This window comes from Medicago truncatula, chromosome 8 (genome assembly GCF_003473485.1).
Source record: "Medicago truncatula cultivar Jemalong A17 chromosome 8, MtrunA17r5.0-ANR, whole genome shotgun sequence".
NCBI classification, from domain to species: Eukaryota; Viridiplantae; Streptophyta; class Magnoliopsida; order Fabales; family Fabaceae; genus Medicago; species Medicago truncatula.
Genome location: NC_053049.1, coordinates 39,317,739 through 39,345,572, shown reverse-complemented (window position 1 = coordinate 39,345,572; position 27,834 = coordinate 39,317,739). Strand labels below are relative to the sequence as shown.

The following is a 27,834-nucleotide window of genomic DNA, read 5'->3' as shown; positions in this document are numbered from 1 at the left end:
AAATAAGCACACAATAGCAAACATCACCACACTCCCATGTCACCACCGCAAAAGCAAAAGAGAAGATATAACAGAAGAGTGGGAGAAGGAGAAATACAAGAAAATAATAAATAGATTGAAATAACAAAATTGTGTCATTCACAAACAAAAAACGGCAACTTGTGTGGAAAACTGTGAAGGAATTTCCAACTGAATGCTGCAGGAAATAGTTTCATTTCTAAAGAGAGAAAAATGATATTTAGTAGTTACAAAATGTATAGTTCATTCACACCAATAAATAAACATAAATATCTTGATAAAAAAATATATACATAAATATACGCTTACCAGACCAGGTAGAAACTTCTCTTTCTCTGGGAGGTACAACCAAAAATCAGGAAAAGCTAATAATCAGTATGCACATACTTTAGTAAAAAAAAAACTTATAAGAAGTCATGATTTGAATACCACCAGATTTTAAAACATGTTTAACATATTCTGATTGTCCAAATTAAATGCCATAATACTTAATTATATTATTTAAAAGGCTTGATTGAATATCAAGATGCTTTTATTTATTAAATCATTTGAAACACAGCCAACCAAGGATCTTTTTTATACAATCAACCGGTGAACATATACAAGGGATAAAAATCTTTTTAGTACATTGCTACGTATGTTGGTGTATGTACATGGCTCATATCAAACTTGGAGCCAAAAACAAAGGACATACCAAAAACTCATTTTAGAGGATGTTTACAGCCTCAAAGTTGGAAGGAACCATTAGTGATGGTGATGCACCTTGCTTCCACAGACAATGTTTTCACAACATCCTGGCAGGGGTCACCTCCGAATACATCACTTGAAATTTTAATGGAGCAGCTCCTTTTCCCCAGGCAAGCCTTCAAAACGTAAAAAATTATTTAGAGGGTCTAAACCCAGAACTAGCTGATAAATATACTTAAACCTCGGGGAGCTTTTGCTTTCTTGCAGAGTCATATATGTCAACTATTTTTAGCTAAAAAAAAATTGTGTAAAAAAGGAGTGTGGTGTGGAGTTTTACCTTGGAAACTATAGATTTTGAACTAGGAGCATGACAGTTCCCTCTAGAAAAACTCTGACAACTACCTCCAGGAGTTCCAAAGCTAGCAAATGTTATGGAGGAAATTATATTTCCATCTCGACAGCGCAAGTTCATTTCAGGTATCATATCATTTGAAGAAACTTCTTGTTGACCAAGGAGACTTGCATTCAACAACTTCTGCATAGGTGGATAGTAGGATTGTGACACTTGAGCACAAACTATACTGGCTGAATGTAACTTGACAGAAATTCCTAAGGGATTTCCTCCAGTTTCCTCCAAGATAACAAGGAAATTGTTGGATGCTTTCAACCATGATCGTGGCACATGGTACCTGAAGATTGACCAATGACTCAAATTTAAGAAAGTAGCCTTGAGAATTGACTTCGGTATGTAAGTACAAAGAGTAATGCTATTCCCTCATAAAAAATCATCCTAATAAATAATCCTTCTAGTACTTAATAATGGACATACTGAAGTTGATATATTCAATATCATGGCAACATATACAATGCTCCAACAACATTAGATACTTTAAAGACTACTTACAAAGTTTGAGTTGGTTTTCCACAATTGGTTGTGCACTTGTCAGAATCGTAAGCCCCGCGATAATCACAGACTTGGCATCCAGTTTTTGGGGAAACCCGGGTCCAATATCTTCCGATATGGTGACCATTCACCCAAGCTTGACCTTTCCCCATGCTTTCCAAGTCAAGAGCAACTGGATCATTTCCACCAGGGACATCAAAGTATGTCTGCTTGAATAAGTAGACAACTATTTATTATTAGGCAATTTTGAAGGAAAAAAAATACAATTTAGGGGAAAATAACCATTGGGCTAAATTTCACTTTCATACAATATCAAGGGTGACGCCATGATTTTAAGGGAGACAAAAAAGAAAAGAAGAGTAAGCCATTAAGAAAAATTTAGAGGTAAAAACGTTCTATTTTTAAATTTTAATACAACTTGGTTATTGTAACTGTTATTTAGCATGCCACAAGTTTGATAGATATACACCACTTCAACTGCTGAAAATTACCTTGTACCATGTAAACGTGGATGGAATGGCATCAGGAGTCAATTCTACCCATCCTGCATTTTCACTCTCTTCATTGTAAAATTTTAAAAACTCACCTTGAAGCCCAACCTAGGATAAACATGAATATACTGGAGTCAGTGTTTTAAAATTACTATGACCTAAGAAAGGTGTAAAGTGAAAGATCGCACGAGCACAAAATTTTATAGTATTAGGATGAAAATTATAGAACAAGGAAATTAACTTGGAACGAAGATGATGAAACCAAGATATAACAAGCAAACACAACACTAAAGCAGCATTTTAAGCTTAACAGAAATATACCGACGAACTCAAAGTTGAACAAAGATTTCAAAAAAACAGAAAACAATTGAGAAATTCAAACGTATGCCCGAATATTACCATGACAATGGATATTCTTGAAGACATACTAGACCTCAAACAGACAACTTGACCTAATAATACAAGGATACATAACCAGAGACCAAGATTCAAAAGCCATTTCTATGCTAGAAAATAATATCTTAATCCCACTTATATTAAGAGATGCTAAGACCAGTGGACCTAAACTATGACTTCCTAAATGGCTCAAAATTTAACAGTTATTACCAATATTTCCCTCATTCTCCCTTCTTTTGCAATTCTTGTTTACATCAATAGAAGTTCTTTTTTTTATCAAATAATATGTTATCTATCACCAAACTTTATCATTTATAAAGAAGGTTAATGCATCAGAAAACCAGAAGTGAAAATCAGCATTATAGAATACATGTACAATACATACACACATATGCAAATACACACATAAAAATAAAAATACATACAATACTCATGTGTTTGGATGACGAATCTATGATATTTATACTAACTAGTAACTATACAAGTCTATTTATGGATAGAATACAAGTAAAACCAATAGTATGTACACAAAGTACCTACATTACGGATGAACCAATTCGGATGCATATATAACTGATAAAAGGACTTTAAAAGATTTTGAGAAAATATTTGTCTCAGTTCATTTGGATTCAGAAATGAGAGGAAGAGATAACACATGTATGGGATTGCATGCTTAGGGTGATATAAAAACTGTACGCATCTACTTACGGAGACTACAGATGCAGTGTACTACTTGTAATAGTATTTTCCTCTAGAAAGCAGTTAATAGTTCACATAATTCTCTTGGATCATTTATGGATCTCAAAGACTATATACAAACCTGGTAGGTCCATAATGGTTTCGAAAGATCTATGTGCCCATTTTCAAATCCAGTGATCTTGATTGTACCTCTTATTCCAGCTCCATCTTTCTCAATGAAGGCACCGTAATTCTGTAACATTGTTTAAAATAGTGCGGAATATAGTAAAGTGAGTAAACATTATCCCTTAGTTGTTTGATACAAGAGTAAGTTGAAGAAAATAGAGAAAGATGGCAAAAAAAAAAAAAATACAGGTGGAAAGGAATATGATATGCACATTCATGTGTACACATTGGAAAATGCATACCCACCCTTCATTATTGGATAACCTTCTAATAGACAACTAAGCTAACGGTAAATCTCTACCACTAATTTACATTGGTGACAATAAAATCATTCTCACATCATTAAACACATTTTTATAGGGAAAGTGTTTTTTTTTTTTTTATTAAAAAATCCAGTGTCAAATGAAAAGCTTCCAATACATAACATGTTCATAATTTTCTATGGTTTACTAATCACGAATTACTTAGCACTCCGTAAATCTAAGTAAATATGAAAATTCAATGGTTGAATTGAAAAAAGTATTTCATGTGAAGTTATACAAATGCTAGTGTATAAATTATGAAATCTTACACCAAAATCAGTTATTACCTACTCTGCAAACTTACACACACAGGTCAAAGAAGAACGGTATATATTTTCACCTGCAAGCCTACTGTTTGAGTTAACAGTGTTAAATCATTGTAGCCTGGCTGAAATTGAAGAGTCTGGACCGCCTTGACCCAATGGCCAACAACATTACCTTCACTTGGAAAGAAAAAGAATTACATGAATATATAGAGGGAAAAAAAAGATTATACTTCTAAAGCATAACAATTATGATACAATTGATGCTTGCATTCTGGGAAAAGAAGTACCCATTGTGCGTCACAACATTAACATTAATATTCATTGATTACAAATCTTATTCAGGATATTAGATTAAACCAATTAAGCTTCACTGACATGGTACATTGAAAATGAGAAATGCATATAAAAATGTACGTTGAAGTTATCTAAAACACAAGCCAAGAGGCGAGGACAAAATGAAAAGCATACAAAATTTAAGCAGTAGTTATCTCAAATCCCATTGGTGAGAGAAAGAAAAGAAATGCATTTAAAATGTAAATCGATGTTAACCTTTTCCAAACAGATGGGGATTGGTTGCCTAGATGAAAGAACTGTTGAGATATGATGTAGATTATGGAGATATGGAAGGATATTTCATTTGGAGATTTGATTTATATTTATGATGACGACTTAATTTTAGGTTTTATTTTTCTGTATATTTTGCAATTAGATAATTGGGATCATATCTTTATATTTAGCTTAATCATTTCCTTAATTTTAGCCTATCCTTGAATCTATATATTTGAGTGCATTTTTACCTAATCAATTTATCAGAAAATACAGTTTTATCTATTATCCTCTCTTATTTCAAGTTGGTATCAGAACTCGCGACCATTGGGCCTGACAAATATGTGCAAAAACTCTAGTGGCCTGACACCGTCGTGCTATTCTTTCTGTCAAGAAGCTTGATGCTCACACTTCTCAACCACATTAGGTTTTCTGGGGGGATGGTAATGTAAGATTATGAAGTTTAGCAGATATAACTGACAATCAGTATTAGCAGACTAGTTGGTTAGTAGTTGTTGGTTATAGTTCTGTTACTTTGAGCATGTTATCTCAGTATCAATAATATATCTTATTTATTCAGTATATGAATCGATTAATATCAGACTCAATCTAATATCAGTTTCAATCTAATATTTTTACCAGAAGAAAATTCTCTTATTTCCTTTCCTCTCTAGATTCAATAAGAGTCTTGCAAGGGAAACTACACAATTAAGTGCATTATTCATAATATAACTTCCATTAATTTAAGGAATAAAAAAAAAACACATATTCACGTAAAGCATATTTTCAGTACCAAAAAAGGTAATTACCTATAAGTTGGCCATTCACAAATACACGCAGTATATCACGGACACTGTCTATAGCAAGTTTTGGATGAGCAGCATTTTCTTTCCAAAACAAGATATCACCATCTGAAACATATATTCTGCATTTTGTACACAAATGAATGGAAATGGAATCAGAAAATTATTGAATTAATATTTGACCAAACTCTCGAGGAAAAAAATCAATTGCATCTTTATGGAATTCAGAACATGCTTTCTTCAAGGGAACCCCTTTGGAAGATATACAAAGGGAATAATAGAGAGCTCTTCAGTTTTGGCATCATTTTATGCATCCAATATCTTTTATTCTTAATTTTACAATAATGGATCATCGATATCTTGTTCTCCATTTTCTTTCTTGTATTCTTTTCCTCTTGTTAGGTATAAAATCATTCACAAGCCTTTACCAAGTGTAAGCTCATATGAATTTGGTTGTTGACATAGTAAGAAAGTTTCTACGACCAAGTTGTTGAGAGTCTAATCTCTGTTTCCCCCATCCTAATAGAAAATTGGCAATTTTAATTTAAGCAGCAGGTGGTGCGGGGCTTGTGTATTGTCAGCACTTCAAGTCTGCGTTACTTTTTACCTAAAAGCTTAAAAAAGGGCAACCCGGTGCACTAAAGCTCCCGCATACGCAGGGTCCAGGAAGGGGTCCCACCATTTGGTGTATTGTACGCAACCTTACCCTGTTTTTTACACAAGAGACTGTTTCCAGGGCTTGAACCCGTGACCTTCCAGTCACATGACAACAACTTTACCAGTTGCGCCAAGGTTACCCCTCTACCTAAAAGCTTAAGCTTTAAAAATTGATCCTTGAAAATAGTGCTACCAATAAAAAGAAAAGCAAGAATTGTCTTTTTTTTTTACAGTAATGCGTGTACACGCGCATATGTCAGAAACAGAATGTATAATATGCTAGAAAGCATATGATACCCACAGCAGAGTATTCAGGAGTGCAAGATTACCTGGTTGAATACCAAAGATAGTCAGATTGATCTTTTGTTACATTTAAGTGCTCCCATATACCTTCTGCAGTGAAACTGCTGTTAATCCATATATTGATCGGCTCTTTTGTAGTCATCCAAGACTTTGAGATATGGGAGATGCCATTGTGATCTATCGATTGCTGGGATAGCAAAAGATTAGATGTGAGTGGCAAATTGGACCCTACCAGTTTGACTGAAGTTTGTGCTCCAACCTGTGAAAATTTAAAGAAAGTTTTAGACAACCACAAGATAAAATTGGTGGAGATCCCAATTGACTAGTAATATGGCCAATTATTAGTTATAAGGAGGGAGAAACCATCACTCATGAGCTAGCTTTTGCTTTTTAACTAGGCCTGGTATCAGTGCTTATCCTAGATATGTTACTGGGCCACCCACACACAGAGTCCGTTTATATAGCCTTAATGTAATAAATACATGATATTCTACTTCTATTTACATGATACAATATGTCTAAAAAATAAACTGTACAAATACAATAACTACAAAGATCCTAACCATACTTTCAACAAGTTAAAACTGTAATTCATGACATCAAGGGTACTGCCGAACCACTCTAAAATTTACAAAACAGAGACGGAGAGAGACAGAGACACTGATAGATTAATAGGTTTTTATATATGTGAGACATAAAATGATGTCATGCAAAACTTCTTGAAGCACAAAAAATACACCCTGCATAACCTAACCTTAGCAGTATTGAAAATCGCACTCCTGCAATCTGGCAATATGCTCACAGACCATGGTGGTAAAGTGTATGTCTGACCACGAAAGGTCACAGTTGCTGCTTTACGTTCATCAATGTTGGCAAGGAACGCTGAGCATTTGTTAGAGATTTGAGATATAGACAAGTTCAATCCTTCACGGTGGACATTTTCCTGGTATACATGTGCCTGAAATTGATGTACAAAAGTTATTCAGCAAAAAAAAAAATGTCACCCATTTATCTCGTAGGATTAGCTTCTTAGTTCTTATCTTAGAGTATCCTACACTACCTTATTATCTCTTAAGATTAGTTTCCATGTTTCTTTGTAAACATCATGATTTGTTTTCCTACTTAATTAGGGTTTGAAGTATTGTATTAGTATGAATGTGGATTAGTACTTAGTCTTGTCTCAAACTATACTCATCAATTATATTAAGTTATACTCCCTCCGTCCTAATTTATAAGCAAAAAACACTAATTCACACTTATTAAGAAAACTAACACTTAGTGATTTGAGGTATCATTTTTTGTGTTCTCCTTGGAATAAGTTTCATGGAAAGATGTAAAAATAATTCTCATTGGTTAAAAATTATGGAGAAAATAAAAAGGAGAACAAATTGAATGGAATTTGCATTTAATTTTACATTGGAAAAGATGATTTGTTTGAAAAAACATAATAATAGCATAAAAGTTGGTCTTTTTTGCTTATATTTTGAGACAAAGAATATGAGATTTTTTTGCTTATATTTTAGGACGGAGGGAGTATTAACAATTCAAAGTCTTCATTTTTTTTCTTCCCTCTTTATCTAAAACCTTATAACTTCAACATGGTATCAGAACTACTAATAGGTTAATAACTATTTCAGGCTTGGCTCAAACCTTATAACTTCCTCCCTGACATTTGCAATCACTAAAATAAAATAAAATAAAATAATAGGTTAATAACTATTTCAGGCTTGGCTCAAACCTCCTGCTTTGAACCCAGTTTTATATATGTTGGTGAGTCAGCGGCCACTAGAGCAGGCTCACAAAGCTTTAAAGCCGCATGCAAATCTTTCAAGTGACCCCATTTTGGCTCATTCAGCAGACCTAGAAAAAAGAGGTTGATCAACTGATTGTCATTAACCATGTCAACAGTCATATGAATCCCAAAATTAGCCACCATCTCAATAACATGGTCCTTTGTTATACTTCTACGTACCATACTCATCAATTGGAGCATCATAATCATAACTTGTAATTTGCAAGGGTCCCCCTGCAGTGCGGCCAAAATTTGTTCCACCAAAATACTGTAACATAAAAAGACCCGTTAAGATGCAGGCCACACATAACTCATATACCCACAAGAACCAAATTATTAAGTGGATATAGATAAACCCAGTATAACAAATATATGTTTAAATCTCAAACTGAAACACAGTGGTTCAAAGATATCACTACACTGATCATATATATTTATCAGTCATTTAAATTAAATTAAATTAAATTACTATTACTATGGATGATAGATGAAAGTCAAAACAGAGGATACAACAACCTCTAGAATGGAAAAAACAAAATAAGACAGTTAAAGCATCAATGAAATAAACACCAATAGTAGTGTTTGACATACATTCCTTTACATGTCGTTTTAAAATGGGTAGTGGTTCTTTTTTAGCTCCACATTGGATAATGATATGGCCTGAACAGTGTGGTTAAAAGTGGTGGCAAAATCTCACTTTACAAGCCGCTTTTGTGGGGGGTTTAATTAGGTCCCAAAATAACCTCCAACTTTTTTGCTTATGCCTCTATTCCCGTGATGGCCTTTCGCATTTTCAATATTAAAAGGGTTAAATATATTTTTGTTTTTGACAAAATTAGTGAATTTTGATTTTACTCCATATTTATATTTTATTTTCAATATATTTTTATTTTTACATGCCGTTTTAAAATGGGTAGTGGTTCTTTTTTAGCTCCACATTGGATAATGATATGGCCTGAACAGTGTGGTTAAAAGTGGTGGCAAAATCTCACTTTACAAGCCGCTTTTGTGGGGGGTTTAATTAGGTCCCAAAATAACCTCCCAACTTTTTTGCTTATGCCTCTATTCCCGTAATGGCCTTTCGCATTTTCAATATTAAAAGGGTTAAATATATTTTTGTTTTTGACAAAATTAATGAATTTTGATTTTACTCCATATTTATATTTTATTTTTAGTCCTTAAAGAAACAAAAAGGGTGTATTTTTAGTCCCCATTGATAGAATAGAAACACTATTTCTATTAATAGAGACTAAAAACAAATAAAATTTCAACAGAAATCAAAATCCCAAAAAAATTGTCAATTTTATGCAAACGAAAAACTGTTTATTCCTAATAAAGAACAAAATAAGTGATAAAAAAAAAACTGCAATGTAGCAAATCCCCTCTAATACAAATATTGGAAAAGAATCCTTCACGAGATAACTATTGGCTTAGCAAGGTAAAGAACAATGTTGTGAAGTCTGTCATGGTGACACCATGGTGATATGGCATGGCCGATCTGTGCCGGCTACCACAGGCCACAGCGCCAGTTTTTTTTGTTTTTTAAGAAACCACAGCGCCATCGCAAACCATGTTTATATGGTGGATTTTGACTGGCCAGTCATAACACTAGTAAAGCAAAATATGAACTTATGATCCAGATAAAAAAATTAATCAACTATCATACCATATAATAATTTTGAAGACTTCCTCCACGCTGGAAAAAACGCGCAACAGCAAATGCAAGGTCTTCAACAGGTCTATGAGGCAATCTTTCACCCCACTGTGTGTACCTTCAAAAATCAATAGGAAGCAAAGAAAATATTTATCACCACATAAGAGCGGAGTAGGCAATGGCAGAACATGGCACAGAGCCACCAGCCCCTTAAAATGCTACAGTGGCAGATCAGAAAGCATCAACTTTGGTAAAGGAAGCAGAGTAAAAGTTCAATTTTGTAAAGAAATATGCATAGTTAAAATAGGGTTTCAAGAAAGAGGTAATAGTTATCATGACAATTTGTAGCCACTATTGACAAACATCCCTCATATTAAAAGATAATTCCCTTGAAGGATATGTTTGTTCATACCATCCATCCCAGTTCTCTGTCCAAAAAATTGGTTTATTACGAGAGTTTGGTTTAAATCCATCACAGTAGTATGCATTGCATGTATCAATCTGTGGACAGCAATACAATCCATTATTAATAATAATATCGATTTAACTAACAAATTTAAGTTATGCTATATAGGAAATATTTTAACTATGTTTTCTTTTTTGTTTTTTTAATAATAAAAGAGAAAGACCTGAACATATTTATTTTTATTTTGATAAGTGGAGTTAAATCACAGTTCTTTTCAATGTGGAAGAGAATATGGTTTACAATATCATATGGAGCATCAGGTTGCTTGCACATGACCCATGGAACACCAGCACCAAGACTTAGAGCCATGCTAGCCGCCCATTTAACGTACTCTTTGCCTTCATTGCCATAGGAGCTCTCAAGGTTCCCATATTCATTCTCAATCTGATAAAATTCAGTCACACACCTTGTCAAACACTGCATTCTACCAAGGGACGCATCAAGTTCAACACTTGCATTGCTAATTACATGACATCAAAATAAAGCATGATCAACAATACCTAACGTAAACACATAGGTCCACCTAAGTGCTTCGAAATTTCTATTTATGATCAGAATATAGAATCAAGCATATAACAAGAATCAACAATTAAAGCCTACCATACAATATCTATTAATATATCAAATATGAAGGAACATACCCACCTTAGCTATTCAGAATGTCAAACATATTATATAACATAACAGCTACTAAGGTGGTCATCAAAAACGAAGTAACAAATTAGAAGAGAAAAGTTTAGAGAGTGTGATAAATCCCAGTCTGGTAAAAGGTCATTCCAGTTAAAAACAAGACACAGGTGCAATAAGGTAAACAAGATTCTAAAGTGAGTTTTAATTTTTCCTGGGATACCCCAATAGGACTACCAATATCCTTCAAATTATGAATAAAAAAAATCAAATAATCCACATAAAATCCAAACTCCATACTCTCTTCTAACCTGTAACAAAATTATCGGTCCACCTTGCCAAGAAAACAGCATTTCCTCTCTCATAAGATTCACCACCTTGGAAACAAACCGCTTCATTTCCTCCTAGGTTTTGAAAAAACAGAAGTGGATCAGAACCATGTTAAGGCAATCCTTCAAAGTCCAATTAAAAAAACAATATCCACTGAAAATATTTAATACTACGGACAAATTACATACAGCTATTCAATGTACTGTGTCGTGTTCAAACCAAAAAAAAAACACTTCCCCAGTTAATCGCAATCTAAAACTTGTAAGGCTAAATGAAAAATTCATCACAAATACAAAAGGAGAAAAAATAAAATAAATGCTATGTCTGTTAAAATAAATAAAAGAAACAAATGTCAACCAACAAAGAATTTCTACCTTGAAAGGTGCATTATTGGTTCGAAATTCAATACCCGGGATATCACGCAACCACACCGGGAAACCACTGCAAACATAGCTCGCAAATCAATGAATAAATTTTGAAATATTTATCTATCTTTTATAGAAAAATAAGCATTACTAGAGAGAAATAATGAAGCCACATGTAAGGATAAGATAACCTTAAGAGCTGAACAACTAAAACATAACAAACGGAACGGATGAAACTAGGAGTGCAGCTGCCAAAATAGAGAAATAAGATAGATCTAAAACTACAAATATTTGTCACATAAACCAGGTCATAGTTTATGGTTCCATCAAAGTAGGAATTACTTCGATTTCATTTTTATTTTATTTTTTAAAAAGCCTTCTTTCAAAATACGACCACTTAATCCTTTTCCAATGGAGAATAAACTTAAAATTGATTTTCACAAATAAAAAAGAGTATGGCAGACTATTAGAAAGCTGCAGTCGAAATCACAACTATAAAACTAAAACAAGGCGAGAGGACTCCACAGCCACAGGAGTTAATGTACAACTTGCACAACTCATTGTGCTGATGCAATGATATGTAGTAATCTACATCCATTTTATTTTATTTTCCACTAAGTTTGAATAATTGTTGTATTTTAACACTTACTTTCATCAATAATTTATAGCCTAAAACCAACAATTTGACTACCTTCAATTGGACATACAAAAAAAAGGCTTATGAGATCGCAAATTAGTCCTGATGAGGCTTGGAACACAAGTAAGGCTTTTTCTCTCTTAGAAGTATGATTAATTAATAATCCTATATAATGAGCGCAATCAGATAGTCACCAAAGAATACAAGGCATGTCCTTAAAGTTGTTTATCTAAATGGAAATGTCAAACTTAAGCAATGAGAAATTGTAAGATAATAATGAGTAAAGGTAGAGAGAGACCCGAAGTTCCACTCAGCACATGCATAAGGGCCTATACGGAGAAAGAAATAGAGTCCATTGGATGCAACTAGCTTTGCAAACTTCACAAGATCGTATCTCCCTTCAAAATTATACTGCAGATGTTCAAGCATATTAATTAAATAAAGAAAATACTTTTTTTTGAACAAGTAAATAAAGAAAATACTATTCGGTTGAAGCAGAAGATAAGGCTGACTGCCAAGATAGTAAGGAGAAATATAAATTTTGACCTGTCCTTTAACAGGCTGGTGCCCATTCCAAAACACATAAGTTTCGATTACATCTACACCACCTTCCTTGGCCTTTGCTATGAGATCAGGCCACATCTAAAATGACATGAAATACATAAGATAAGATAAGAGAGTAAATTGAATTGTAGAAAGTTATCAGAAATGGTTATGTGAGTAGATTAAGTGAAATTAATTAATGATCGAAACAAACATGTCCCTGTTTTATCAGTTACTATTTAAGTGACAGAATTTATTCCTACGTTTTAGGAATGAACAGAATTAGAATATTAATTGTAATTGTAATAATTAAGAAAAGAAGAGTTAAAGACCTCGGGAGTGGCGCGGGGATAGTGAATACCGGCGGAGATGAGCATGCGACGGTGACCGTCGATGATGAGAGCACGATGATCGTAGGTGACGTTGAACGGTTTGAACCACGCAGCTTCTGCTCCTGCTACTATAATTGAAGCTACGAAAACACACACACAAAACCATGTGAATACCACTGTTCTTCCTCTTATTGTTCCTGCTTTGGAATTGGAATAATTCTGCAACGATATCTTCATTTTTGTGAATTGAATTGAAGCTTAGAAAAGTTAGTGATGATCTTGTTCTTGTTCTTGTTCTTGTTCTTGTACTGAATTGCTTCAATTTACATTTCCAACTAACCTCTCAACTCTCTACTTCAACGTCACTCCACCGTTAGTTAATTGCTCTTATTTTGTTCTTTCTCCTTACTATACAGACAAACCATGCTTGCTGCTCTTACTTATCCATTTTTTTTTTAAGTTTTGGATATATATTGCAATAATTAAGTTTTATGAGCCGTGGGATAAGAAAAATGAGTTGATAATATCAGGTTTGATGTGATTAATTGTTATTGCTAATAATAAAATTTGAAGTTCTTTTAAATAATTTGTCATTATGTGAAGTTTACTAATTAGGTTTAATCACTTGGTTCATTCAATTCTATTAATTGTTGAGTATTTTTTTTTTCAACTAACTACAAAAATTGTTTTATAGAATAAAGCGATAGAATAGTAAAATTTTGTCCCCGTGAGCAGTTGGCAGGGACAATACATTAATATATGCAGGGGTTGGGGTTCGAATCCGGACACCCCACTTATTCACTTTAAAAGTGAATTTCTAGCCACTAGGCTACCTGACCAAAAAAAAAAAGAATAGTAAAATTTTATTGGATGTATATGTAAAAGATTTTTTTTAAGAAATTAAAATGATATATATAACCAAACGATTATCCTCCCGGCACAAGATGTATCAGAGAATTAAGCCAAAATTTACAAATCGATAGTTAGCCACAACTCCCATAAATGAATAGGTTTTGGCACCAATTATAAAAGCTATAATAAAGGCTATACAAGATTTTTAAAGTTAAAATGTATATAAATTAAATCAACATGCATTTTCAATCAAACTGCTCTAACCCTCAATATATTCATACTTATCTAACAAAATTCAAGGATTGAGCTAGATTTGAGGGAACTGGTACAATGCTTTTGATATAAATAAGTAATTTTGAAATGAAGTAGTTTTATTTTTATTTACGGTGTTCTTTATTTTTTAGCACATTTTGTACGGAGACAATAAAGAGGTTTGTTTAATGAAATTTCATTTTAGTTTTTTTTAAAATAAAAAAAAAAGACTAAAGACTAAGGAGATAAAATTATAAAGATAGTGAAATTGAGTGTGAAATTAATAGTATAAAATTGAAATTGGAAATGTAAAATTTTGTAAACGATCAAAAATTATAGGTAAAAAAATTTCAGTTATGAATTTTTTTTAAAAATAAATTAACACATGATGCATATATACTTAGGTTGTGTTTGGTAACACAAACAAGCTAGCTTATAGTTTGCTGGACAAGCTTATAAGCTTGTTTTGATAGAATGCGATGTGTTTGGTAAAAAGTTTTTTCATTAATTTATAACGTTTTTTAAAAAGCTAATCCAAGTAGCTTTTGAGCTTGTAACTTGTAGCTTTTTATACTTTCTTCCAATTTTAACCTTTTCTTAATTTTATTTTATTTTTTTATAATAGAAAAAACTACCCATGTTCTTCTATGCGCCACCCACGTTACCAAATTTGGGATGGCTTTTTAAATTTTCTTCTTCACTTTTTAGTTTTTTTTTTATCTTGCTCATAATTTATATAATATATAATTTTTAAAAATTTAGTTTATTGAAGAAAGTTTAGTTAAATTAAATTCATAAAAAAATGGAAATTGTTAAATAAAAAAAGCGATTGAATTCATAAACACATTTATCATTTTGGAGATGAAAATAATTTGAAATATATTTAAAAATAAATGTGTTGGTAATAAAAAATTATATATATGATATTAAAAAAATTAAACAAGCATGTCCTTTTATGTCATTTTATATTTATCAGTCAGTTCAACAGTTAATTTTACCAAACACTTTTAATTTTAATAAGCTAACTTTTCAGCTATCAGCCATCAGTTATAAGCTAGCTTATAGCTTGTTTTTACCAAACACATCCTTAATCAAAAATAAAAAGAAATTTATACAAAGTATATTCAATTTATTAAACACATAAATTGAGTTACTTCATGAATTGGCGAGAACTCCACCATGGCAGACCCCAACGTTCGAACCTCCAAAATTACCGCATGTTAAAACTCTAAGCTGGCGGACAACATCAAAATAATGCCGCTCCATATGCTCTTATGAAATGGACAATGCTCCAATGCATTATTCTTAGATGCTTTTTGTGCTTTCTTAGACAAAAAAAAAAAAAAAATGTTTTTTGTGTTCTTCTTAACTTAAAATACGCTTGAGTGTATAAACTCTTGTATAATTGTGAATTTGGAGAAAAACACTTCAGTTTGTCGTGTAAAACTAAAAAATGGTCTAGAAATGATTTAAACTTCCCTACATTTGCACAGTACAAATTGATCATTTCACTGTGCCACTAAACAATTCATGCAAACTTTAGTGATAAAAAAGATCAGCCAGTCTCTGCCACTACCTGAGATTATTTTCATTTTCATACGATGGTGTTCTTCTCAAAAACATTATAAACATTGATTTTGTATTGATCTTCCTTTAGCTTTCTTTACATGCTCTTTTGCAATCGTAATAATCATCGATAACCTTGTAAAATTATTTCCATTAAATATAACACATTCTTGTTCACTGGTGTACAAAAAATTCTTTATATTAAGAAGTAGGGGAAAATACATTTATTTCAACAAAATATTTAAGAATAAATAGACTTAAAAGGATTTGCAGCCTCAAACAGCAACACTACGTAGCACAGCAGTCCCAACTGTAAGTCCAAGGCCAAAACCAAACAACACATCCCATTCAAGCCCTTCACCTAGTTGTTGCTAGTCCATTGTCTTTGGACTTCTTTCTCATTTCATCTAAAATGAACAACACACAAGCACTTGACATGTTCCCATAACTACTCAACACATTTCGAGTGGCTTCCAATTTTTCAGGCTTCAAGCCTAACTTGTCCTCAACTTGGTCAAGAATCGCTGGTCCACCCGTGTGAGCAATCCAAAAGATTGAGTTATAATAAGATATACCCAAAGGTTTGAAGGCTTCAACCAAGGCCTATTCTTCGAGATAAGTCCGGGTACATCCTTGAGAAGATGGAATGTTAGTCCAACCTCACGAAGGTGACCATCAATAGCTCCTTGACTATCAGGAAGGATTGTTTGTGCAGTCCACTCTAGCTCAAACAAAGGTCTCTCAACCTCAGGTAATGGATCTGAACCAACGATCACAGCTGCAGGCTGCAGCGCCATCTCCAAACAATGCTTGTCCCACGAGACTATCAAGATGGGTGTCACTAGGGCCACGAAAAGTCACTGCAGTGATCTCTGAACAAACCACAAGAACACGAGCACCTTTATTGTTCTCAGCCAAATCTTTAGCCAAACGAAGAACCATACCACCAGCGAAACACCCTTGTTGGTACATCATATAACGTTTCACCGACGGACGAAGTCCTAGCAATTTTGTGAGCTGATAATCAGCACCAGGCATATCCACACCACTAGTAATGCAAAATATGAGGTGAGTGATCTTGGACTTTGGTTGACCCCATTCCTTGATCGCTTTTGTTGCTGCTTCTTTTCCTAACCTTGGCACCTCTACTACCACCATATCTTGTCTTGCATCCAATGATGGTGCCATGTAAGCACACATATTGGGATTTTCTTTCAGAATTTCCTCTGTTAAATGCATGTATGTACCGCTTCTTAATCATTGACTTTTCACCTGAAATATATTTCAATGAATAATTTCATTAGTATTAATCTAAAACCATTACTCATATACATTTCTTTAACAAACATTATCTTTGGTATTAGAAATGAAAATATCTTACACATGCACTTGAATTTATGCTTGAGTTCTGTCATGTGTTCACTGTTTGTAACACGAAAGTAGTAATCAGGTAGGCACTCTAATCAACACAATTAGGAGGAGTTGCAGTGCCAATTGCCATGACAGTGGCAGGGCCTTCAGCACGTTGTGCCTTACGGATCTCATCAACACTCACCATCTTCTTCTTCTTCTTCTTCTTCTTCTTCTTCTTCTTCTAGTAAACAAAGCAGCTTAAATGAGAAAGAAATAAAAGGATTAAAAGATGATGTGATTTGGAGTGTGAAGATTGTATCTATATATATACATGTTTGAAAGTGGGTAGGTATATATGAAATGATACTATGACATTATTCCTTTGTCTAAATAATGAAAACCTTATACGTAATAATAATAAGAATAATTTGTAATAAGAAAATGATTTATTATTGGGTGTGGTGAAGAAGGACACAAGTCACATAACTCTAGTTGCTGGTTGCGTGTTCGTAAAAGAGTGGTATGAATGTCAACTTCGACTCATTCAAGACTGGTCTCCTCGTACCAACCCACATTTGCCCAAAATAATCGTGTGCTTCTATCAATCACAACATGCTGAATGATAGAAAAAATTATAAGTGAGTTGTTTTGAGCTTAAATAGAATGTGTAGTGTAATTGATCCTATAAGCTAAATTAACTAAGGAGGGACATTAAGGATACCAATACAACAATAATGGTCCATGTTATAGAGATTCGACAAAGTTTTATGTTGGTTGTCTGTCGAGGCCTATCACAACCCTCTTCTTTTACGCGGGCTTGGGACCAGTCTTGACAGGATTAGTTAAGGAGACCAATGTAGCAAAAAAAATCTTGAAACTTGTATAATCAAACTCTAAAAAGTTAAAAAAATATTATTTTCAATATAAAATCTTCTTTAGATTCCTTAACTAGTGCGCATATTAACTAATTTGATACATTAGTTTAATGTCTTCTTTTATATAAAAATAAGTTAGAGTTGCTAAAATATCATTTACTACCACATTAATCATCACATTAAATTTGCATTGCGACATTGCACGCATATCTTAGAAAAAATAGGACAGTAACAAGTAGTTTTGAAACAACAATAGTAAATATAGTCGTATTTTGTGACTTTTGCTTATGTTCAAGATCACCGAATTGTGATTCTTTTTTCTTATGAACTAATAGTATTCTCTCTTTTTTCTCTTCTCATTATTCATAAATTTCCCCTAATAATTAACATTAAGTGAGATGATATTTTGATGTAGATTGAACATGAAAGGGAAAAACAAAGAGGAAGAAGGATGGCAAGAAGCTTCGCTTGGAAATATTATATTTAGTCGTAGTTTTTTTTTTCTTCTTCTTGTTTCTAAATTGTTATGTACAATTACGTTGGTTTGTTAAAAAAAAATAGTACATAATCTTCATTTTTACGGACAGGAGTCAGCTTGTTAAAATTCAAGAAACAGGGCATACTTTTCTAGTATTAATTTTTTTTCAATAAAACATTTATCTAGTATTAAAAAATAAATATAACAGGACATATTTATCTAAGTTTTATTAAAAGACATAGGGAATCAGTTACCCCAAAAATGCAGGGAAACATGATTACAAGACAATGCAAAGACTTTGATTAGGTAAGAACTCTTGAAAAAATATGTTCAGTCTTAAAAAACTAGTCAGGAGAATATAAAACTCTGGTAAACAGAATAGAAAGTTTGTGAATGGTATTATTTGGTGAATATACCCTTCAATTTATGTACTTTATGTGTATGCGTACAATAAGGGGCGAACATAAAAGGACTTTCTCTATTAAGGGCATGAGATGAGATGAGTATATATACCAATATAACAAGAAAAAGTTCTAGTGAAGTTATCACACGACTTGGTTCCTAGCTTCTTCGTTTTTTGGGTGAATAATAGGGAGCAGAAATTGGTTGGGCTCCCGTAGAATATGATTCCGCTACAGACTCTAAACTGTCGCACAAGAAGATGGATCATATGAACTAATTGATGAACGATGAGTGGTATGTACTCTGCTGCACCTTCTGTAATCAGATTGATAGCTTCAGCAGAATCTGAATCTACACGAACATGCCGAAATCCTCTACTTTTTGCAACTTGAAGCCCGTGTAGAATCCCCCACAACTCTGACTGGACCACAGAGCAAGTCCCGATATTTGCTGCAAACGCTACTATGAAATTTGAGTGTTTTTCAGTATACCTCCACAACCTGCTGTTCCCAACGGGCCAGCTACCGAACCATCGCTATTTAAAGCCACTGTACCTTCATCCGGACAGCTCCAGCTAATTGTGGATTGAATGGCACTACGAGACCTCCCTTTTATTTCATTCATCACAGCAAGACTCCTAACTAAACCAATCGCTTGTGCTGCCACAATGGTAATTTATTTATCTACCTTTGGTTATTAAACAAGTGTGACCTTCCTTCCATAAAAACAGCTTTATACATTCCGGTCCTCGCCACTTCCAGATAAGATTGAATAGTTGCTGTTCTGGATGAACTGTAGAGATAAAGGTACACTAGATTCGTAGGCCGAGACGACTTGGTTCCTAGCTCTCTTTACCATAATGTTATAAACCAAATATACAAAACGAATGCAATAAATCATAAAATGAAGATGAAGTAACTTAAGATTACGGACGAGATTCCATGATCATATGCACAAGCACAGAAACTTCATAAGAGTAAAAAATTAAAGAACTAAATGAAGTAGATATAAACTCAGATAGATCCCTCAATATCTTTTTTGTGTTTCCCTTCACATTGCATTCTTCTAAGCACACAGTACCACATTTTCAAGTCCATGAGGCTGAAAACAAAGCCATAATTAACCTATCCTAATACTAGTCAAATGGTAGCAGGAAACAATTAAAAAAAATTGATGCAGCACTCTAGATTGTAGAGGTATCTGCTGTTGCATTGGCATTACAATGAGTTGGATTGCATATTAAAGAACTGATAGAAACTTACTCCTTCAGTTTATGTGCATTAAAGAATTGAGAGCTTAAATAGAATCATTTAAAACATGTATTGGACAAAAAAAGTGACCTTTACACTAAGAGTTTCATTGTTCAATACAAAAGGAACAAAAAGCATCATTATTATAGAAGATTAGTTACACTGATATTATAAATAAACTAGACACAGTATACAACAATACCTACTTGAAGAGATTACAGAAATGAATGCATTGAACAATATGTGCATTTTACGCCACTTCTTGCGACAGAAATGTTCCTGGACACCTCAGCAAGGAAACACAAAAATGGCAGAGATAAATTATCCATCAACAATGAATTGATCTTCTTGATTATCCCCCTCAACCCTAGTGTCTTCATGAACAATGCCATTTACATGATGCAAATTTTGCATCATTTGTGAAAGATAATGGTTGCTAGCACTAGTATGATCCGATAGGGCAGCAGGTTGGGCAGTCCACTGTGAGAATATACCGAGCAATTGGCTGCTAAGATTCTGTTGTTCGTGAAGAATCCGAGTCTGCACTTGTCCCATTTCTGCTCGGTGCTGATTTAGCATATCGTCAATCCTCTTCTTCCATTCCAGCCTCCTGCAATTCATTCTCTCTTCCAGTTCCCTCTCACGAATCAACTCTTCCTCTCTTCTTTTCCTTTCCTTCTCTTCATTTTCCTTATCTATCGCTTCCCACTCAGACACCCTCTGCCTCCTAACCTTTTCCCTCTCCTTCTCCCTTTCCTCCCTCTCCTTTTCCCTATCCTCAAATCTCTTTTCCCACTCTGCTCGCAAACTCTCCCTCCTCTGCCTCTCGCGCTCCCTATCCATCTCGCGCTGCTCAAACCGAACCTCCATTTCCCTCAACTGCCCCAACTGATTAGCAAAAACCCTCCACATCTTTTTTTCCATCCCCTTCACAACCTTCCTCTTCTTCTTCAAATTCGAACCCGTCACTTCCCCTTCCTCATACACATAACCATTCTCCGCATCCTCTCTCATCCCTCCATTCCCATTAAAATTCACCTCCCCTTCTTCAGCCTCATACTCAAACCCTAAACCTATCACCTCATTATCAACTCCATCCATAGCAACAGCAAAATCACCATCCCCGTCCCCTGAATGACCCATATGCCCAAACTCAGCCATATCCATTCCTCCACCACCACTACCAAGAAACCCATCTCGATCTCCCCGATCACCATCCGCAAATCCTAACAACTCATTATTTCCACCATGCTCAGCACCACCACCAACAACAAGTGCAACATCACCAAAAACTTCCTTATACCTAAGAAAATTAGACCAATGAGTTAAGCCCTCCACCCAATCAAACTCGCTACTCCCATCACACTCTCCACCAGAAAACTCTCCTTTCTTGATCTTCTGCTTCACCAACAGATACTGATGCCTCATATTCTGAACCTTCGTAGAAACATCTTTCCAACTCCATTGCCAAGGATAAACCACCGGATCGCGAACATGATGAACCGAATTCACATAACAAGCAATCGGTTTAAACTTCTTCTCGCGAGTTCTCATCTTCGCCAGAGAACCATCGGTAACCATCTCACCATACTTGTCGATTAGGGTTTTCTCTTCTGCTTCTGTCCATTTCTTCCTTCTTGGAGGAATCATTGGCACCAAAACCCAACGCTATCTTCTTCTTCTTCTTCCTCCAACAATTCTGATTGCATCGAGTACACGAAGATCGTTAAAATCGTTTGATTTTTTTTTTTTTCACATTCCAGAATTTTTGACAATTGATTGATTCTTTTCGAAAATCGCGAAATTCAAGAGAAAAGAAAGATATCAGTGATTTTCCCGGAAAGTGAAATTTTCCCGAGAAAATGTAACATAATGTGGAATCAAAGCTGAGATCGAAAATTTCTCAGCAAATTATTTTTCTATTTATTATTTTTTCGGAATAATAATATTTCAATTTTCTGAAGATTTATAATAATATTTTTATAATAATAAAGTAATAAGACAAAAAAATTTGTTGAGGTGGACAGGTGGGAGTGGTTATTAGGCATGACTAGAAATCATGTGGGCTCTGTCTGCGCAGGTTCGAATCCTGCTGTTCACGTTTTGTTCATTCCATGCTTCTTTTTGCTTGGTATTGCTAGGTGTACACTTTAACGTGTTTATTCCATGATAATATATTGAAGAAAGGGTATGAAAACCGCAGTAAAAATTATCAAAAGATTCTAATTCAAACTCATCAATTTTTTTTTTGAACAACAAACTCATAAATTAATGAATACTCTTTTGGCTATTATTAGCACTTCAAAATTGCACATAAAAAATAAGAATGTCGATAACAAGAAAAAAAGTATTACAACCTAGATTGAGATACTTTTATATGGATTTTTTTCCTTCATAAATGTTTCCTTTAGTCTTTCACATTCACATTATGCTTTCTGCTTTGTCATTTTCAACACTACAAGCTTGTTTAAATGGGACAGTGTCACTCACTCACTCTTTCTATGTGCTTCTTTTCTATGAAATCGTTTTTTTCAAACTTGTTTAGTTCGCGAACAAATATGAAAGACAGTTGTTAGTTTAATAATCCATGCATTTTTCATGTGCTTGGGTTATTATCAGTATTAGCTTGGTCTGGTGTTGAAGAAGCAGGAGATTGTTCGGGTGGTTTATTTCCCATATCTTTTGTCTTGTGAAGGAGAAATGTTCCTGATAAAATTGTGACAAAGCCACATAACTCAGTAGCAATTTGTGATGCGTTTTGTGAGTCCCAGTCCTAGACAAGAAAAAATACATAAAAGCATTTTAAGAATCACAATCCATTTGCAAATTTTCAATGAACATAGTGAGAATATTAGTAATACAAACAAGTTTAACAAGACAAACATCAGTATAATAGTTCACTTGTTAGATAGATATGTCACACCACAAACACTCCATGTTGAAAGTGTGTTTGACACTCAAACAACATTAATGTGTGTGGTTATATTTAATCTTTATCATTTTCTTAAATTATTTTCGGTGTCTATGTCTATGTATCAATGTAAATGATGATTTTGGTGTTTATAAAAGTGCTTCATAAGTCAAGAAGGCAAACAAATATCAAAGAAAAACTATAAAAAATATTAATAATAATAACTTAAATATAATTGGCATCTCTGAGCACTTGATTTATTATGTATCATAATGATGTTGTTTGGTTCATTTATAAAGTTAATCCATTAATTGATCAAACATTTTTGTTGTTGATGTAGGTTATCATGTGTCCAAATGTGTGAGAGAGAGAGATACCTTAAACATGATTATGCTGGCAAAGATGGTAAGTGATGTAAACATGACGTAGTAAACTGGTGATACAACCGCTGTGTTAAAGGTGTCCAAGGCCTGAAACATGTTTTAAAAGTTAATAAATATCGCTACAATATTTTTTTAGCTTAATAAATTGTTTCGTTCCTCCTATTTTCAACGGTGTAACATTACTCAAATGTTACGATGATTATGTATGTGTGTGTGTTTTTTCAATATTGAGTATACTCATTTACATCGTAACTTACCTTGTTCAGGTAGTTGATTTGCAAGATACAACATCCTATAACAAACAAAGTAAAAAACCAAGTTTGGAAGTAAGTGAATTGATTTGTCTCTTCAATTGTAAGCTTTATAGCTATTCCCACGGCTTTCACACCCATAACCTATGTAACAATAATCACCATTGAGATTATTATATAATACATACATAATTATGAACAACACGTGCGTATTTAGAATATAATCAATACCGTAAGTGAGCCAGTGAGAGAACATATTCCAACATATACGACAAGATGTCTCTCGCCATATCTTGGAACACAGTAGAAAATGAGGACAAAAACTAGAACCACAACTACACAAGTATAGACAATAAAACCTGTTCAATAGGTAGGGAAAGGATAGTTAGTTTAATTGACCATAATCAAGTCAAATACATCAAGGTCACAGTTTATCCTACTCGTATATCATTCTTCTTTGGGTTTTGACAAGATTGTTGGATATTTTATAGTATTTAAAAAAAATTGAGTCACACATTACTTAGTGGTGGACACAAACCTGTTTGGTAAGACCCAAAAATGAGCTTATAACGAATAGTGATTAGCTTATAAATTTGTTTGATAAAAAAAGCTCTGTTTAGTGATGTCTTTTCACCACGAGCTTATATCTTATTTCACGAGCTTATAAGTTATTTTTCAGACGCTATTCCAAGTAGCGTTTGAGCTTATAGCTTATAGCTTCTCACTTTTTCTCCCAATTTTACCCTTATTATTTCATTTAAATTCCATTTTTATCCATTACAATTTATTATAATAAGCTACGTAATAAATACTACTGTCCCTTTATTACGATTTTTGTATATATACTAGCTGACCTTTTTTTTTTGTTTTGAAAAAATATATACCTTCGTTTTTTTTAACGGAACAAAATACTATTACTCTATTAGCGTTACTTTTTTTTTTTTTTGAGGTAAGTGTTATTTTTTTTATTCTTTGTTAGTGTTACTTTATTAATATTACTCTATTAGTGTTACTTTTTTTTTTTTTGAGGTAAGTGTTATTTTCTTTATTCTAAGTGTTACTTTATTAGTATTACTCCGTTGGTGTTATCTTTTTTTTTTTTTGAGGTAAGTGTTATTTTCTTTATAAAGTGGAAACACTTAAATGATAATAAATATAAGATGAAATTTTAGTGAATAAAATTTAATTTATAATACATAGGATATATTAAATTAATAAATTTAAAGTATTTTTTTTAAAGAAAAATTAGTTTATAAAATTACAAATACTTAAATATTAATTGATATAATTTCTATTATGAATTAAAAATACCCTTTATGTCATTTTACATTTATCAGCTAATTGAACCGCTATTTTTACCATACACTTCAGTTAGCTTATCAGTTATCGGTCATCAGCTATAAACTATCCGCTATTTTTATCAAACAGAGCTTAGTTTTTTATTTAAACTCCGCCTACTTTTTATATTGTTGTCAGATTTATATTTTTTTTCTGAATCTGTTGAATCTTATGATATATTTTCCTTAGATGATGAAGAAATCATTGAGGACAACATGTCTCCACACATCTTAGTCATATATATTCACAGTACTTTTATAAAATTATGATTGGTGTCATACATCTGTGGTATGCGATCGATGATTATGTGTGACTTGGCACTCGAGATGTTTGTAGTGGTCATAAATTATAGAGTTGGTTGACAATATTTTTCAACAATTCAATGAGAGAAAATGTTGAAACTAAACAATCAACGATTAAAAAATACCTGGCTCTGTGGCAAGATGCCACACTTCCCTCACGGAATGAATAATTCTTTCATGTGGAGCATGCAAAACAATAGTTGTAGATCCCACCATACAAAGAGCACATCCAAGCATGCCAAAGATGTGCAATTTCTCTTCCAATATGAAATGAGCTAGTACTGCACTGCATCATGGTACGTGTTTACAACTACTTTAATGCAAACATTCAATTTAAATATATGGTAGAAGATGTCAATCCATGCTTGTGTTGAAGAAAACAAAAACGTCCTAAATATATGTTGAGACTTTCATGTTTCTTACCTAACAATGATGCTTAAAGCTCCTAATGGAGTCACAAGTATTGCAGGTGCAAATGCATAAGCTGCAAAATTGGCAATTTCTCCAACAATCACTGTAAAATTTGAGGCATTTATGTGTATAATTAGTTTGATGAGATGAAACTTATTAAATTTAGATGAAAGAACTCCATCAATAACATCTATTTGACAATGTCGGGTATTAAATACTGACAGGGCCAATAAGTAATTGATATGATTTACCTCTTCAAATAATTCAAATGTTAGTGCAATAAAATAATTTGCAGAGACGTTTGAATCCATAATGAACGTGTCATTAGCATACTATTTAACTCTTTTTATAAACATAAAACAATCTTTCATTAGTAATTGAATAAAGAATTTTGCAAAGCACAAAGTGAAAGGATTTAGATTCTCTCTCGTGGAGGAAAACACGAAATCATGCAGTTGAGGAATCGCACACATTAAATGAAAAAAATAAAACAACTCTAATGTTTAAAGTTATTTTGAATCAAATATATGTTTGACTTAGACATACATATGCAGGAAAAAAATATAATATGCACCAACTATATCTAATATCCAACAAAATCTGTCACAGATAATATTGGGTGTGTGTGTGTATAAAACTCAAAAAATGGGGTAATCAAAAAAAGAAACACAAAACCTGCAAAATCACATACTTGAGATCATTCCAATCCACCACCAAGGTTCATACAAATATGCATGTCCTCCCGAGGCTGGTCAAATCAAAAAAAAAAATGATTAAAAGAAAACAATTGAGAATTCAACAATTCACAACAAATAAAAATTTAGGGTATCAAAGAGTAAGCACATTAATTCAAGAAGGTGAACCTGCGCTTCTTCCTCTGGTGCTGGATTTTTTTAGCCCCATCTTTTTAACAATAAAACTAGTGCCAATGAAAATGCTTGAAGAAACCGCAAGAACAAGTCCAGTTACGTTGTCTGTGGATATCCCCATGTAATGTCACGGGAATATCACACGAATCAAGATGATAGATAGAAAATGTTTTTGTTGAATGAATCAATTGCAAATCCAAGAAGTATAATCAAATTATCTGACATAAACAATCCATACAAAGATGATCTTGTTAGTAAAAAAGGAAAAATATAAAATGCGTAATTATGAAATAAAATGCACAGTATATAAAAAAAGGGTAATTAAGGATGTGTACCTTCCTTCTTCGCACCTTACGAAATGAGTTATTTGGTAGCTAAAAAACCACCACTGAGCATATGAGAAAAAGGGAAAAATAAAAGATTTGATTGAAAGTGAAAGTTATGATTTAATTCGTTAAGAGATGGAAGAGGCAAGAGTGAAGATGGGGAGATGAGATGTTACACATGTGAATCTGAAAAAATAACATCAACACTTAGCGAAATATGATTATCCACATGTTTGAATGTCTTTACATAACAACCATGAACAATGTTGGGTTGTCTCGTGTTTTGTCGTTCAACTATTAGTTGTGCTTTATAATCAATAATAAACAATTAATAATATGACTGCACCGAAACTCCCTAATAATATCTCTCTTAGAAAGTCTATCAAATCACCACTTTTTGTGTCCAATAGTAATTTTCAAACATTTACTATATCTTAATAATACATTTTATTTTATATTTTGAGTTACTTTTGTTTTTGTATAATTTTATTAAATAGATCACACTACCTTTAAATGTATTTTAACTTTTTATATCTTAAAATAATACATGAAATGTTTTCTGTTATTTTTTTAAAATATACTTTTAGTTTTTACTTTTATACTTAAATATATAATAGATTAGAAAACATTACATAGGCGAAAATAAATATTTATTGCACGCAATATTTTTTTTTGTTGGTAACAATTTATTCCTCTTTGATTGTCGTTATATAGACTTTTGAATTTTGTTTCTCTCCGTGTCCAAAATTGATTGGCAATATTCATATGGTTTTGTGATCGTGGATCAATTTAATTGCCGCCAGTTTGTATGGCAGCACAAATTAATTAAAATACATTTTTTTGTCATGTGACACTGTCACTTCATCCACCTTTAGAGACATTTGACAACAGAGATCAAACGTGTGGATGGAAAACTTTTGAAGGATTAAAAGTTAATCGAAAATTTTAGGGGATCAAAATTAAAAGTTGAGATATGCAAGGACCAAAACCACGTTTAACCCCACAATAAACAAATGACATTACAAGTCGCAC

At 33.1% G+C, this 27,834-nt stretch overlaps 2 protein-coding genes and 1 pseudogene across 2 annotated transcripts; all 3 read right to left on the bottom strand.

Annotated features, from left to right (window-relative positions):
* Positions 1–528: 528 nt before the first annotated feature.
* On the bottom strand, positions 529–13,425 carry LOC11411364 (beta-galactosidase 9). The gene is made up of 19 exons (XM_039829486.1): positions 12,984–13,425; positions 12,655–12,750; positions 12,407–12,519; positions 11,481–11,547; positions 11,088–11,180; positions 10,390–10,533; positions 10,096–10,184; positions 9,696–9,801; positions 8,210–8,297; positions 7,976–8,097; positions 6,992–7,195; positions 6,264–6,496; positions 5,284–5,399; positions 4,003–4,100; positions 3,317–3,427; positions 2,101–2,208; positions 1,610–1,815; positions 1,043–1,394; positions 529–881 (listed from the first exon to the last, which is right to left on the bottom strand). The coding sequence occupies exons 1-19, from the start codon at positions 13,218–13,220 to the stop codon at positions 744–746; spliced, it is 2,721 nt and encodes a 906-aa protein (XP_039685420.1). The 5' UTR covers positions 13,221–13,425; the 3' UTR covers positions 529–743.
* Positions 13,426–15,898: 2,473 nt separating this feature from the next.
* On the bottom strand, positions 15,899–17,211 carry LOC112417149 (chalcone synthase 1-like; annotated as a pseudogene).
* A 5,086-nt stretch (positions 17,212–22,297) lies between these two features.
* LOC25501794 (probable magnesium transporter NIPA2) lies at positions 22,298–27,065 on the bottom strand. The gene is made up of 9 exons (XM_013591174.3): positions 26,812–27,065; positions 26,471–26,694; positions 26,299–26,355; positions 25,620–25,710; positions 25,322–25,482; positions 23,788–23,915; positions 23,563–23,700; positions 23,300–23,392; positions 22,298–22,784 (listed from the first exon to the last, which is right to left on the bottom strand). Exons 2-9 carry the CDS (start codon positions 26,595–26,597, stop codon positions 22,608–22,610), a joined length of 972 nt encoding a protein of 323 aa, XP_013446628.1. The 5' UTR covers positions 26,598–26,694; positions 26,812–27,065; the 3' UTR covers positions 22,298–22,607.
* Positions 27,066–27,834: the final 769 nt, after the last annotated feature.

Coding starts and splice junctions, on each gene's coding strand:
- LOC11411364 (XM_039829486.1), bottom strand. CDS start 13,220: ATGAAGATATCGTTGCAGAATTATTCCAATTCCAAAGCAGGAACAATA. Junction 10,534..11,087: donor GACCGATAATTTTGTTACAG/GTTAGAAGAGAG, acceptor GAATTTTATCAG/ATTGAGAATGAATATGGGAA. Junction 882..1,042: donor CAAAATCTATAGTTTCCAAG/GTAAAACTCCAC, acceptor TACGTTTTGAAG/GCTTGCCTGGGGAAAAGGAG.
- LOC25501794 (XM_013591174.3), bottom strand. CDS start 26,597: ATGGGGATATCCACAGACAACGTAACTGGACTTGTTCTTGCGGTTTCT. Junction 25,711..26,298: donor GTGGATTGGAATGATCTCAA/GTATGTGATTTT, acceptor CAAATTTTACAG/TGATTGTTGGAGAAATTGCC. Junction 25,483..25,619: donor GCTTTAAGCATCATTGTTAG/GTAAGAAACATG, acceptor ACCATGATGCAG/TGCAGTACTAGCTCATTTCA.